This window comes from Zonotrichia albicollis, chromosome 5, assembly GCF_047830755.1.
Source record: "Zonotrichia albicollis isolate bZonAlb1 chromosome 5, bZonAlb1.hap1, whole genome shotgun sequence".
Lineage (NCBI taxonomy): Eukaryota > Metazoa > Chordata > Aves > Passeriformes > Passerellidae > Zonotrichia > Zonotrichia albicollis.
The window spans coordinates 49,437,620-49,451,786 of record NC_133823.1 but is presented as its reverse complement, the minus strand read 5'-3'; the positions used below and the strand labels follow the sequence as shown (position 1 = coordinate 49,451,786).

At 37.4% G+C, this 14,167-nt stretch overlaps 1 protein-coding gene across 16 annotated transcripts in view; it reads left to right on the top strand.

Moving 5' to 3' along the window:
* ADD1 (adducin 1) overlaps nt 1-14,167 on the top strand; it is a 63,503-nt gene that overhangs the window by 45,915 nt on the left and 3,421 nt on the right. For 6 of the 16 annotated variants that reach the window (XM_005485694.4, XM_005485692.4, XM_026792606.2 and 3 more), the window contains exons 11-16: nt 165-266; nt 2,064-2,153; nt 2,248-2,265; nt 2,979-3,071; nt 8,721-8,877; nt 10,869-10,964. In XM_005485694.4, the coding sequence (XP_005485751.1) occupies nt 165-266; nt 2,064-2,153; nt 2,248-2,265; nt 2,979-3,071; nt 8,721-8,877; nt 10,869-10,964 (556 nt within the window). Of the gene's footprint in view, nt 1-164; nt 267-2,063; nt 2,154-2,247; nt 2,266-2,978; nt 3,072-8,720; nt 8,878-10,868; nt 10,965-11,685; nt 11,736-14,167 lie in introns of those variants that run through there. The other 10 variants (XM_005485699.4, XM_026792607.2, XM_014266091.3 and 7 more) reach the window with 6 other exon arrangements.

The window sequence follows — 14,167 nt, the reverse complement described above, 5'->3', positions numbered from 1 at the left end:
GAAGAAGAAAGCAACTTAGTCCTAGGAATGAATAGAAGAATGCAATCATTGGTTCAGTTCTCTGCTCTGTATGATGCATGATCAACTGTGATGTGACTTTGCTGCTCTGAGTGTCTGTAGCCATTACAACAGTTCTGACTCTGCAACTGTTCTTGATGTTACAGTGGACTAAAGAGGATGGACATAGAACTGCCACCTCTGCTGTCCCTAATCTGTTTGTTCCATTGAACACCAATCCAAAGGAGGTCCAAGAAATGAGGAACAAGGTTTGTAATAGCAGTAAAATAACTTTTTTTGGTCATTACTACAATTAAGTTGTGTACTTGTAACGAACTAACTTACTTTGCTATAAAGGCATTTTGTGGGCTCAATAACACAGCTCTGGTGATGTCCTTTTCCTTTATAACTAAATAATGAAACAATTCCTAAGTGTCCTGAACTACTCTTGGAAAAAGTTGGTATTTCTGTTCACCATACGAAGACTTTTTTCTAAGATTAATTTTTCTTAGACTAGTTGCTGGGTACTTCTGAAACAGCCAGTCCTGAGCTGGTAGTAGTAATTCTGTACCCTGAGATCATAGTTTTGCATTAGTGACCTGTTTTCCTGTTTTGGAAATACCAGTTGAACTTTTGTGGTCTAGACAAAGTAGGCTATAGATCTCTTTCCATATTTCAATGTACTGTTTTATAATACACTGTGATTGTTACAGACTATTTTTTTGTCCTTGGAACTGCAAGTTAATATTTTTGAAATGAGCTTGCAGTTAATTTTCCTGGTTTTGAATTTCAGATCTTCTTGTCCAGTCTACCAAGAGGAAAGCACTGAATTGATTGGGGTTTTTTCACTTTATTTCTTTTACAGTATAAAATATGCCCTGATGTCTTGTTAATATTTAACTTGTTCTGGATTGTTTTGATACCTCTAACTGATGGCCAAATGGTTCATGAGAGTTAGCATTCTGTCAAAGAAGGGCTGTGTGCAGGGATGCTAGCAGGAATCTAAAATAATTTGTAAATGGCTGACAGAACTTATGCTTGGCACTGTAAAATAATAATCACATGAAATGAGAATTACCGTGAAATTTCCAAGCAGTTTCTTTGTGTTTCAAACACAAATATTGCTTTATTAAAAACTTGAATGAAGTGACTAAGTCTTCAAATTTTATATTTTCTCAATGATGAGAAGGATAGTAAATTAAAAACAAGTGAAAAAGATGGGGGAGCCTTGTGCTTTCAGAGATACCAAGTATTAATAATGCTTCTTGTTTGTGTATTTGAATGCATATATTTTTTATAAAGTCAATGTCATTCTTAGTTGTAAAATAGAGGTCTTTTAAGATGCATGCTTTTCTTAATTTACCTTGGAACAAGAACCAGAATATTTCAGAAATAAGTTATGAGACAGTTGTTATGAATTCTTTACCACTGAAGGATATCTAATTTAAACAGATAATCCCTAGGTTTAGAGATCTGATTTCTGTCCCCATCTTCTGTATTGAAATAACTGGGAGGTATTTAGGATGCAGCAAAAGGGTGTTCTTGAGAACTCCAGAGTGTCATTTTATCCACAGAGAAATTATTTATATGTCCTTTTGAGGATATTATCCTGACTAGATGCAAAAATGGAAATTTGTGCAGTGTTTTACAGTAAGTTCCATAAGATGATATTGTGGTGCCATATCAGTAACTAATGGCAACTGACTGGTCAGGTAGAATAGACAGACAAGTACAGAGGTAATATTTCTATTTCTCCTCACTTTTCCAAACTGGAGTTGTCTGTTAACCTGTTTTGCTATCACCTAGTACTAAAAAGCAAAGGACAACACCTTCTGTGGTACTTAAAGACTAAATTCTGAGAAATGTGAGGAAACAGCCAGGAACCTGAACATTTATGTTCAAGTGGTGTTATAAGCTCAGCTTCATTTGACAGCCCTGTGGCCACAGCAGTTAGCACTGGTGGTTGCCTGTTGGCAGGTTCACTCACCCTTTTTTCAAACACAAAAATGTGATCAACTTTTCTCTATTGATGCGATTGTTGTTCATTCTGCTGTTTTCCTTTACAGATCCGAGAGCAAAATCTGCAGGATATTAAAACAGCAGGCCCTCAGTCACAGGTTCTTTCTGGGGTAGTTGTGGACAGAAGCCTTGTACAGGTGAGAGTGTTCAATTCCTAAAACTATTAGCTTAATCTGTAATATCCCTGCTTCCACCTAATATATTACTATGAAATTGTTCTTTAATTGGCAGAAAGTAACTGTTTATAAGGTAAGTCTTAGAGGTAACACCATTGTCTTTGCAAGAGTGCTCAGGGTCAGAAATCTAGAGGCTTCAGCCATGTAGCCCAAGCATGTCTGTGGAGGATGCTTCTTGGTTTTTTTGCTGAATGTAATGCATGAAATTCAGAAGCCTTATTTATATGGGTTACATTCTTGTTCAAAACTAGTTGGGCTTTGTGACAGCTTTTTGTTTGTTTGATTTCTGAGTTGATGTATCTTGAAGGATTAATACTGGGCACACCAGGCTCACTGTGGGGCAGTAGTGCTTTGTGTTAAATGTGGGATTTCATGCTTCATAATATTTTATTTGAAGAGCAGTTTGGGAAAAAAGCTATTACATCAATGACACTTAAAAGCAGTATATCTGGATATATAAAAAACTATAAATCATAGCTCCAAGTAAAGTAAGAATTAGAGCTGTACAGTTATACTGTATAGCTGAATAAGGCTTTTTATATCCAACTTTCAACTGCCCCAGATAAGTATTTTCTGATAATACTTTTTAAAGATTGGCAAGTCTTATCATGACCACAGCATTATTCATGTTGGGTGTCATACTGTGTGCATGTCAATTCATTGTCATATGCAATTTCATCTACAGTTACTGTTTCTCTGCATGTTTTTAGCAAGCACCACAATGCTTTGGTTGATGTTGTACAGCCTGGGCTCGGTTTGCTCTGTTTACTCAATTTACTGTTGCAGGATGCTCCCCTCTCAGACTGTACGGAATCTATTGAAGGGCTCGATCTCACAGAGCAGGCCTTTAGTCCCGCTAAATCTCTGTCTGTTAGAAAGGTACTGCCCTGTCCTACTGCTCTAAATCCTGTTGTTCACCCTTCATTTAACCTCTCCTTACCCTGACCTTTTTCCTCTGTAAGAAATGATTTGGCTAGAAAACTTTAAAAAATGAAAATAGATGGATCTTCAAATTATGTATATGCGATGATGCAAACAGTTACTTTACTCTGTTAAAACTGTCTTAAGGGTCTTGATCTTTGTCTATAGCTGGTGAGGAAACACTTTTGATGTTAAGGTGCTGATGAGGTCCTGCATATAGAGGTTTTCTTTATGCATGCTGTTAGTGATGAATTATTCTAATCTGAGATCAATTTAGAGTTAGCTTAATCTCGGCCTGATTACATCAGTGTAATTCTGAGGAGACTCTGTGTGTTATGTGGCAAACACTGTCAACTCTTGATCCCAGAGCAATGGATGCCTGGCTTCCTTCATACTTCCTGCAGTTAGCTACTAGAGTTGCTAAGTAATGCCCCACATGTGCAAAATCAATTGGCTTTCACACTTGTTGTCATATTTGTGTTTGCATAATATCCATTAAATACAGAATAAATTCAAGAGGTGTGGCCATGTTGGGGTGGGCAGTCCTTGGCTGACTGAATGGAGCGGCTGCGCAGTGCAAATAATGTTTCTTACAGCACATCCAGTGTAGAAGCACAGTGTGTAAATAAGCATCAGTGCCTCCTCTGCTCCAGTGTTTCACCTAAAAGATTCTTAAATCTTGGGTTTAGGTTGTGCCTAAACACCCAATTTCAGAATAGCTTCTGCATGAAAAAAAAATAGAATACTTTGAATTACATCATTTTTGGAAATCTTGTGGTTTTATAACTCTTTCTAAAGTGTAATGAGCCAGTTTGTGTTATAGATATTTGGATCTTACTGAGAATATAATGGTCATGTTTTTCACATTGTAGTTTTTGTCCATATTCTGAAAGAAAAAATAATAAAACACCTTTTCTGGGTTTAAGACAAAAAGTAAAATAAAGCCAAATTCTTTCAGGCAGTGCATGCTTTTATTTTCTACTTAATAATACCTTCAAAGTGAAAAATTACTTTTATGATAGTTGTCAAAACATCATGGCCTTTTTTTAATGCTGATATATTTCAAGTATTGTATTCAAACAATGACACAACTTTTCTCTAAAAGTAGTCAGATAGTTTACATGCATTTTCACAGATGGCAGGGAACCAGCAAGTAGTCTATTATGTGATTTTGTCTAGTAGTATCCTTTAGGGTTTAGATGTCCAAATTGTTTCATTTTTTTGTGGTGTCATGAAAGTGCTTTCTGCCTGAAATAGTGTGTAAAATTAGATCACAATGTAAATTATAGGAGTAATTATGAAATAAAGTGGCCTATTTCATAATCTTTATTTTAACATGATGGATTGTGATCCGAATGCTTAATAATTTCCTGTTTGGGGGGAAAAAAAGAACAACCCAAGAAACAGAACCAAAACAAACAAGCAAAAAAACCCCAGACTAAACAACCTCCTTCTAAAAAATGTCACCCAAGCCAGAAAATTCAATGAACCCAAAAATAACAGCAAAAAAAGACAACCACCAGAGAAATTTCCTTGAAAGATTCTTCCATAAAACAGTTGGGCTTTGTGGAACAGAGGAAGTGTAAGCAATCTTATGATGCCCACACAAACCTCACCTGAAAATTTCAATGAAACTGAAGAATCCTGTACATCAAGCATTTAGGGATTTTTAGGTACCAAACAATTAGAAGTTCTCAGTCGACAAATTCTTTGCCACTCAGTGACAGTTCATGTAAAAAGTTTCATGTAATTGCAGTGACACAATGTATTATATTTTCAGTTAATGTTGAGATTTATACTGAATACTAATGCACACTATTTGGGATGCAGAAAGGCCTCCTTTTGTACAGTATGCATGTAGTGCTTTGAGCTCCTGTGCCTATGGCTGCAGCAGTGAATACTCCATCTTGCCTTGTTGCTTGCTTTATCCATGTTCTGAGAAGTCCTGGCCATGTTGCAACACAACCTCTTGGTGCATCCTGTAATTTTATTCCTGGTCAGACTTGGTTAACCAAGCTTCTGCTGCAGTCTTGGCTGACTGACAGGGAATGTTGGTTATTCTTACCACCAACCATTCTGCAGTCTCATAAGAAAATAAATTCACATGAATTTTCAGTAAGTGGGGAGTCGCCCATTTTGGGTCTCTTCCTTTAGAATGGAAATTCTGTGGCTTTGCTCTTAATGCAGACCCTGTCAGTGCTGCCCCAGAGGTGGCACTGGGTTTCAGTGGTGACCTCTACATGAACTGTACCTCAGGAATCTTGGTGTTTTGGATAATGGCACTGCATTAATGTCACATTGTGTTAGGAGCAACTGTTAACTTAGACCATTGTGATGAATTTCCTGTCTGATTGAAAGAAGAACTGGCATATATAAAGTGCCAGTTTTGGTCATATTTATCCCTGAGAAGGTGATAGTGAAGTGCTTGCCTGTTAGATAATGGTCAGTTTTGAATTTTTTTCTAAAAGCCAGGTTTGGTCTAGAAGTTGCAAAATTACTTGATTATCTAAGTTTTCATGTAGGAAGTATGAGATCCATGTTTAATATGAAGGTATATTGCCTATCATTAGCTATAAGTGGCTCTCCCTTTGTGTCTGTGGGAGTGTATGCCCTTACAGAGGGAAATGCATTCTCTTCATTAATAGAATCCATCCTGTCTTTCTGACAGTGGAGAAAATGCTGCTGATATTTGAGTGCATACATGTGATCAAGTTTCAAATAGTCATCTAAATACTTCTGGAATCATCATCAATGTAGTACTAGGATCAACCTAGTCTATGGGAATTTATTCCCTCTCTACAGGCTCTTTAATACTGGAAGCAATTCCACACCAATTTTCTTGTTCACTTTTTCTGAACATTCTTAGGAATCTCTTAATGGCATGGTCAGGTTGATAGCTCTGCAAAGTCTTGTCTATTTTAGTGTCACATTTAAAAATTGGAAATATGTTCTCTACTGTCTTTTTAGTCCTTTATACTTGTTTTCCTTCTGTCCCACATTTCATTTTGTGTTGTATATTTTTATTTCAATTGTTAGAAGGCTGTTCTGTGAAATAAAACATATCTGCTTGTTGGTTTAGAAGTAATGATGGTTTAGAGTAATCATATTGATATAGAGTAACCATATTGCAGAACTTATTAACATGGTACCATAATTTATTTCCCACATAAACTCAATACCTCTACCCGTATCAGTTTCATTGGTGGCCTTTGAACAGCTTCCATATTATTGATACTGAATAAAACTGGATAAAAAAAGTTTTTTAAAATAAAAGTCTTCCTTTCTGATCTCTTGTATAGTTTTTCTGCTTTTATGATCCAGCGTTGTTGCCTCTGATCTTTTCAGTGTGCTTCTCTTGGGTCAAAGCTACTCAGCAAGTGCAAATACTGTTTGCATTGATTGTGGGTGTTTTTTGTGAGGGTTTAATTTTGGTTTCTTTCTTTTCAGGCTAATAAATGTGATAAGCTTGATTTGCTGCTTTCATTCCCAGTATTTAACAAAGATAAAGTGTAGGAGACACTAAGTAGGAGAACATGTCATGCCAGTGCACCAGGCATCTGCAAACTGCCTGTCTTGCTGTTTGTCACCATTACATCAACAGGAATTCAGTAACGTTCTGTTTCATTAGAAATTGTTCTACCCAGTGATTCTGGATTTAATTTGCAACTTTCAAAGAGATTCTTAGAAATTCCAGGGATACTAATGGGTACTGTGTATCTTGTTTCTCTCTTGTTCCCAGAAAACTCTAGAAGCTCTGCCTGAGATCACTGCTTTACAAGGTCCTGCTCCTTATGCTGAGTTTCAGTAAAAACTGTGGACTTAGTTTGAAATGTGGGCAAAGACACAAAGGAAAATACAAAATTTCCATGGGCATCAGTTTTCTGCCTTCATTAAAAGCTGAGACCTGTAGTTTTAGTTTTGAATTTTCTATAAAACAATTAGGATTTGTACAAAGGCTGATGTTTCTCTGACCCTTTTATGCATTATCTTCTGAGACAAGCTATTGCTGTCACATCAATGTTTCATGGTTGAGAAAACTATACTGGCATTCTGCATATAGAATGAATTTTCCTCTTATTTTATGAAGAAATGGAAGTGATCTGTAATGTTTTAGAGATGTTTCTCTCCTGCAGTTCCTTTCAGGAACTTTCCTTTCTTGCAGTGGAAATTTATTGTTAGGCTGTTTGTTCTCTGGTGTTTGCTTCGTGAAGAGCAGCGTAGATTCTAACACCCATCTTACCTCCCTGGGTTGCTCTAGACCAGATTTCTGGAGATCTCTCATCAGGCTTTCAGAACTGCTCTTGTCCTCCTTCCATCCAGGCATCCTTGTCTGTCTCCTCTTTGGTGCTGACAACTTGTCCAAAGCAGCTCTTGCCATCCAGAACACATTCTGTCTGTTTGCATCCTCAGTTTTACAGTGGCCACGCTGTGCTTGTCCATGAAGTGTGGACATGGGGTGGAATGTTTGTCTCTCTTTAGGCACTGCGTATTTTTGAGGTGTGCTTTCTAATGCTTTCTTCTAAATATTGGTACAGGCAACACTGAATATGGAGATGACTTGGGTCAATCAGTGGCCCATACCTCTTGGGTAATGGAGTTGAAATTTCTCTTTTTTTTCATAATGACGACAGTTTGGGTGTCACCATGACATGGGGCACAGGTCACACATCAGTTGTTAACAAATTAGCGTCAGAGTTCTGTATGTGCAGTGAAAAAAAACCAAATGCTTAGACAAGTTGTTTGAGAGATAGAGCAGCTATCTCCAGGCAAGCATTTTCTGTACCTGAGAAAATGAAAACCCAGTGGCTGTAGCCTTTACCAAAGGATTAGAGAAGAAAAATGAAAAACTTAACCATTAGAGAATCTCTGATGCAGCTGCTTTTGTCCACCAGAACTTACTGTACTTAGACTGGCTTGTTATATTTTTATTTGTATAACTTTTTGTCTGGCTTATATGACAAATGTTATAGATATAAATATGCTAACTTGTATCTGATTACAGTTAACCGTAATTACTTTAAAATGGCTTATAATAAGCTGTTAATCTGGTGTATACAGAACATATACAAGATGGCTTTTTACTATAACATCTGTTAGGTGTAACGTAGTAGCTGCAAGAAATAGCTTTTCTGTTGTTAAAAAAATACAAAGCAAAACAAAAACCCAAAGCAAAATAATTAAAAACCAAAACAAAACAGAAACAAAAATACCCATGAGCTGAGTTCTTGACCCTTTACAAGTATTCTGTGCCCAGACTGCCATGCAGGTGGGACTGGTATCATGTTTCTTTTGTGGTGAGAAAAAGAAACTTGATCAACTTTTGTGACTTCAAATATAGTTCAGCTAGACTGTTTGGCTGCTGTTTGATTTACTGCTTAATGGTGGATATTCCCTGGTGGAGACCTGTTTTCTCCTTTATATTAACCTCCTGTGAATCACATTAAAAAAAATCTGCAATAGATTTTTTTTAAATCTAAAAGAGGAAAAAAGTAGCATTTTCCAGGTTATGTTTTTGTTTTGTTTTTGATTGCTTTGTAGCCTCTATACCTCTAAAGGTTCTGCAAGTTACTGCTTGATTGCAGATGTATCTTAATTTTCTTTTTCCAGGGCGAACTGGTGACTGCATCAAAGGCAATAATTGAGAAAGAATATCAACCCAAAGTTATAGTGAGCACAACAGGACCAAATCCCTTCAATAAACTCACTGATCGAGAACTGGAAGAATATCGCAAAGAAGTAGAAAGAAAGCAGAAGGGACCAGAAGGTTGGTTCTCTGTGTGTGTTTTTTCTGCAATAGACTGTAATACCAGCAAGTTTCTTAGTAATTGGAAGGTGGGTAACCTGCAAAGGCCATGGATAAATTACCCAGCTTTTGCATGTTTCAGTTTCCCCAGTGTGAATTAGAAATTTGAAAAGTATTTTAGAGATAAAATGTGTGATCTAAGTGTTTTAAGTGTGTTCTGTAAAATGCATAGATCTCACTCAGAAATTGTCTTTGTAGACAAAGTGGGCAGTAGGGCCAGTTACTCCTGCTGGTAGGAAGTTGAAAGCTTCCATCAAAAAGGTGTTTTGGTACTGGTTTTGTTCTGCTTTGTTTCCCTTGCCCTAGAGCCTAGGCTAAGGTCAGGGAATGATGGTACGTTGTAGCAGCATCACTGCAGGTTTTTAAGTCCTTGAAATCTGTGGATTTGAGAAATACATTGAATGGAGAAGATACAGAATAACATTGATTGTTGCTTGGAAATGTGACATCTTGTGGGGACTTCTACCAAAATGGACTTTTTCAATTATTCTAGAATTATGACAGATTTGTGCTATAAAAAGAGGCCGTTGCTGCATCTGAAGTGGCTCTCCTGCTTTACTTTTGAATAATTTTAAGGGGTGATACTTAGAATACTTACCTGTTTTGAGGTTTTGAATTTGAGTAATGCAAGAGTCCAAAGTGCTGTTTCTTTCGCAGTGTGTGTTCCCTGCAGTTGCTTTTTGGGACCACAATGTAGGAGCCCTTGTGTTTGGTTTATGAAGTGCTGAGTGGGATGGGGTGGGGGGGTGCTGTGCTGTCATGCCTGTTTAACTGCATACCTTTGTTCTCTCAGTAACAATGCCACATCCTTCTTAGATAAGGTATCAAAATATGGAGAGACTGTGTTACTGAGACAGACACCAGCTGGGGAACAGAGTGCAGTGCTTAGAAATCAGACCATCAGTGAGCCAAACACGTCAGATAAAAAGTCTCTGGATTTGAAAGGCAGATCAAACACCTTTCAAGGAGCAGATACGAAGACTTTACAGGATTGTGACGTATCATCACTGTCTAAGTCTTTAGATAATGTTCAGTTTGCTGCTGCATGGGTTTCTTGTCAGACCATGCAGCAAAGCATCCCACATCTAAATGGAGAAGAGCCAGATGGGCAGAAGTCCTCCCATAAGGAATTTCATACTGCAGTGATCAAAGCATTAAGGTCCGATCCTGACCTTTTGGCTGAGGCCTCAGGTATTACTAACATGGTACAGCTGTGCTTGCAATCCAAGGAACCACCTCTTTATCTACAACATGTGGAGATTCTGTCAGTTGACTCTCATCTGTGGGACTGATTGCACTTTAATTGTGTAGGTGAACTGGATGGAACAACGCTTTAGTGTTGTTCCTAATATAGTGTACTCTATTAATGTTTTCCTTTGGATCTAGGGCTATTTAAAGCTGGAAGCAAGGGGAACCCTTCTTACTAATAACAAATAACTCAAACCACTGTGAAATCTGTTTGGAATCATATAATTACTGCATGTTTTTCTGATTACTGTGCAGTCTTCTTTTCTTTTGGGATGCAATTTTGTTTACTCCAAATTTCAGCAATACAAAACAAGCAAAAGAGCGTTATCTTGTGTAGGCCTGGTAGCATATCCCCTCCTCCATATTTTTTTATATATTCCTTGTGGTTTTTCTTCACAAGTTTTCTTTGTAACAGCAGCATAAACCAATTCCTAAATGATTTCATTAATCATGCCTGCTTAAAGAAAAACAAAAACCCTCCCAAAAGAGCTACAGAGCACAACAGCAACTTAAACAGTTTTGTTAATATCAAACTGTCGCTTAATTTTCTTTTGCTTGTTTTGGTATTATTTAATATCCTGGCAGAATTTTGATTCGGAAAAACATATTGATATCTTTTGTGCATGGAGCAAAAGGACATTTGTTTTCTTACATGCAGAGAGGTTTTCTTTGCCTTTTTAATTTCCCTTTGCCTACCCCTGCAGAGCCTTCAGAAGATGGCAGGCCACAGAAAGAGAAGAGCCCCCCTGACCCCAGTTCAGCTCGCACTCCTCCCAGCACGCCAATTAAAATAGAGGAAGGTACGTTCTGCTCCCTGGGGGCTGGGGGAGCCAGGAACTGCATCCATGACTGATGCATGGAGTACATGAACTAGAGCTAATACCAGTCAGTGACTTCTTGTATTTCATTGTTGTACTACCTACAAGGTACTCCACTGAGCTGTGAGTCTAACAGGTTTGTTTACAATAATAAAGAAGTGTGCATTAATATAAAGACAAATTTCCATCTCTTCAGAATTGTCATCTCTTGGTGTTTCTCAACTGATTTACCTTTTTGTACATTTTCTGCGAGGTAATTGCTCTTATTAAATGAAATAGTGTCTGATGGTGAACCAGACACATATCTAGATACTTTGGTAAATCTTCTTCACTGATTGCACATTTCTTAAACATTATTGTACTTGGATTACACCTCAGTAAATATTTTTCCTACTCAATTTGAATGTAAATTTGCTTATTTGCTCACCTTATGTAATAGTTTTAACTAAAGTGAGAGCAGCGCTGCTGAAGTTGCTAATTCCCTAAAAAAGGGATAAAATTTTAATCTTGATCGGGTGTAATCCAATTATTGTCTTGTTTCCCTTACCTTGTACATTGGATATATCACGTGTCTGTTAGTCTGCCATTCACTACTTCATCTCATTCTGTTTTCTACAAGAATGGTTGCAACCATTCTTCTAACGTAACACAATGGCTGTGATGAATGCATAGATTCTCTACTTGTGCTTTTTTCTTCTTGTGGCTGCGTTACAAACAGGAGATGGATATGCTAAAGAATACCTGTTACCATAGTAAGTATCATTCCATACTCTGACCTGCTTTTGTGCTTTGCTTCACTCTTGCATCTTTGTTTACTAAGATTTTTTTTTTTTGGTTTTGCTTTTTTTTAAAAAGCAGGCTTTTTCAGTTGAGATGTTGACTTCTTTAGTTCTCAATTCCATGTAATTCCAGGCAGCTGCAGTTCTCATGTTAAAGCACACTCCCCCTTTGAGACAGACTGTGAAAGTCACCTCCTGTGTTTCCATATCTGTGTGTCCAATTCCTCAGTTTAAAAAGGAATAGTCTGAAGCTGCCTGGCAGATATAGCTGAAACAGCCCTGGGAGTTTCTGCCCCAATAGTTTGCTGCTGCCCACACAGCTTGGGCCTGGTAACAAAATGGAAGAGTTCCTAATCTATTCCAGAGCAAAATCCACTCACATGCATTTAAATTTACCCAGCAGACTTCTGCATGGAAATGGATATGGGACTACTCCTATGTTTTATGTTAACTGTTAACTTCAAATTCCAGCCAAGGAATAACAGCAAGTACTTGGTGGCAGCAACTTCTACAGCTGTTTTGGCTAGCTCTGCAGGGCTCCTTCAGATTATACTTTAAAGGAATAAGGATGTTTGTATGTCCTGTTATATCCAAAAGTCAGTGTGTTTGTCATAGGTGTGAAAGTCAAACTATATTGTAGACACCTGTGATGTTACTGATCAAGTTCTAAAACCTGGAAGTTCTTTTAAACAGGGAATTGTGTTTGACAAACTCTTCTAGTTGTAAAACTTTTCCAGGACAAACATACAAAGCTTATTTTAGAGAATAACTGGAAGTTTGTATCTTGGTGACTTTGGTTGGGAGAGGTTCTATTGAATGGCAATGTTGTCAGTATACAACCTCTTCTCAACTTTCATTCATCATATTCTTTCTATTTAAGTATAGCTGAAATCAGTTAAGTGTTTTTTAACTCAGTGGTAGCCTAGTTTGTATGTTTGTCCACATTGTTGTGTTGAAAAAAAAACCAACAAGCCAAAACCCTATAAACATTTATTTTCATAAATAATGTGAATTGTAAACACACACCAGTATTGATGTTATGCTTTAAACTCTTAAGCCATAGTATGTGTATATACATAGAAAAATAAAGTGAGAGCATACATGTAAATGTGATTATCTTAAAAAGAAGTTCAAAATGTTGAGGTGCTGCCGAGTTCTTAAACTGTAAATAGGTTTTCCAGCAAGAAATATATTTTTAAACATTTCTAGTTATGTTACTAAAATCCATCCAGTAGAGTAGCAGGGCTTTTACATGTTGTGTGCTGGATTAATTGAATGTGGAATTTGTAAATCTTCTGAATTCTGGTAAAATATTGCCCTTAGCAAACTAGATAAACAGATGTTTGCTTGATTCCAGCATCACATTAATCTGTTTATTAAGGATGATGGGATCTTGACTAACTGGGAAGGATGGCAGTCCTGACTTAATGAGTTACAAACCCATTTATATTTATTCAATGCTCAGGCCAGCTGGCAAATGCTGTTTGAATGCCTGTAGCTTCCTATTCTTTCATTTGAAGAATCTCTAAACCCTTTTATAAGACTTCAAAACTACCTTTTAAACTTAATTTAAAAATATAGAATAAACCTGACAGTCCAGTACAATATGGTGTCCGTTCTAAGAATTGGGCCAACTAATGAATAGAATATAATATTTTTACTTGGAAGGGACTTACAGTGACCATCTAGTCCAATTGCCTGACCCAATTCATGACCAAAAGTTCAAGCTGATTGTCCCAATGCCTCTTGAACACTGACAGGCCTGGGGCCTTGGGCAGCTCTCAGTAAGAAGGAAGCCTATTTCAATGTCTGACCACCCTCTCGGTGAAGAAATGCTTCCCAAAGTCCAGTCTGAACTCCTCTGGTGCAGCTTTGAGCCATTCCCACGCACCCTGCCGCTGGATCCCAGGGAGGAGAACTCAGCAGTGTGCTCAGTGAATTCCTGAAAAGTCAAATCCTAAAGCAGGGTAGTGGTAGTGAAGAACTGTAACTGGTGTTTCTTATTAATGTGTGTCTGCCATACACAGACAGGCCAAACTACAGCTTCAGGAGGCAACTTGTACTGTACATAACTGCTTTCTCTTTTTGCTCTGATTTAAATCCTGCCTGCATTATAACTTTTAAATGCTAACTTGTGCATTCTGAGTGGATACTAGTGTGTGGTGCTTATTTAACCTATTAGAAGTTCATGGTGCTCTAGGCAAAACATGTTTAATTCCTAGCAGGTATTCACAGAACAGAGCCCTCTAAAATATATCAGAGAATTATTAATCCCATCTGGCAGAAGTAAAAAGAGCACTGTCATTTTTATAGGAAAAATGTGAAAGTGTCAAGTATTTTCTGTAATTTCTTGTGAAAGCCTTCAGTCTTTTCAAATTAAAACAAACAAGACCTCGAAAGGAGGAA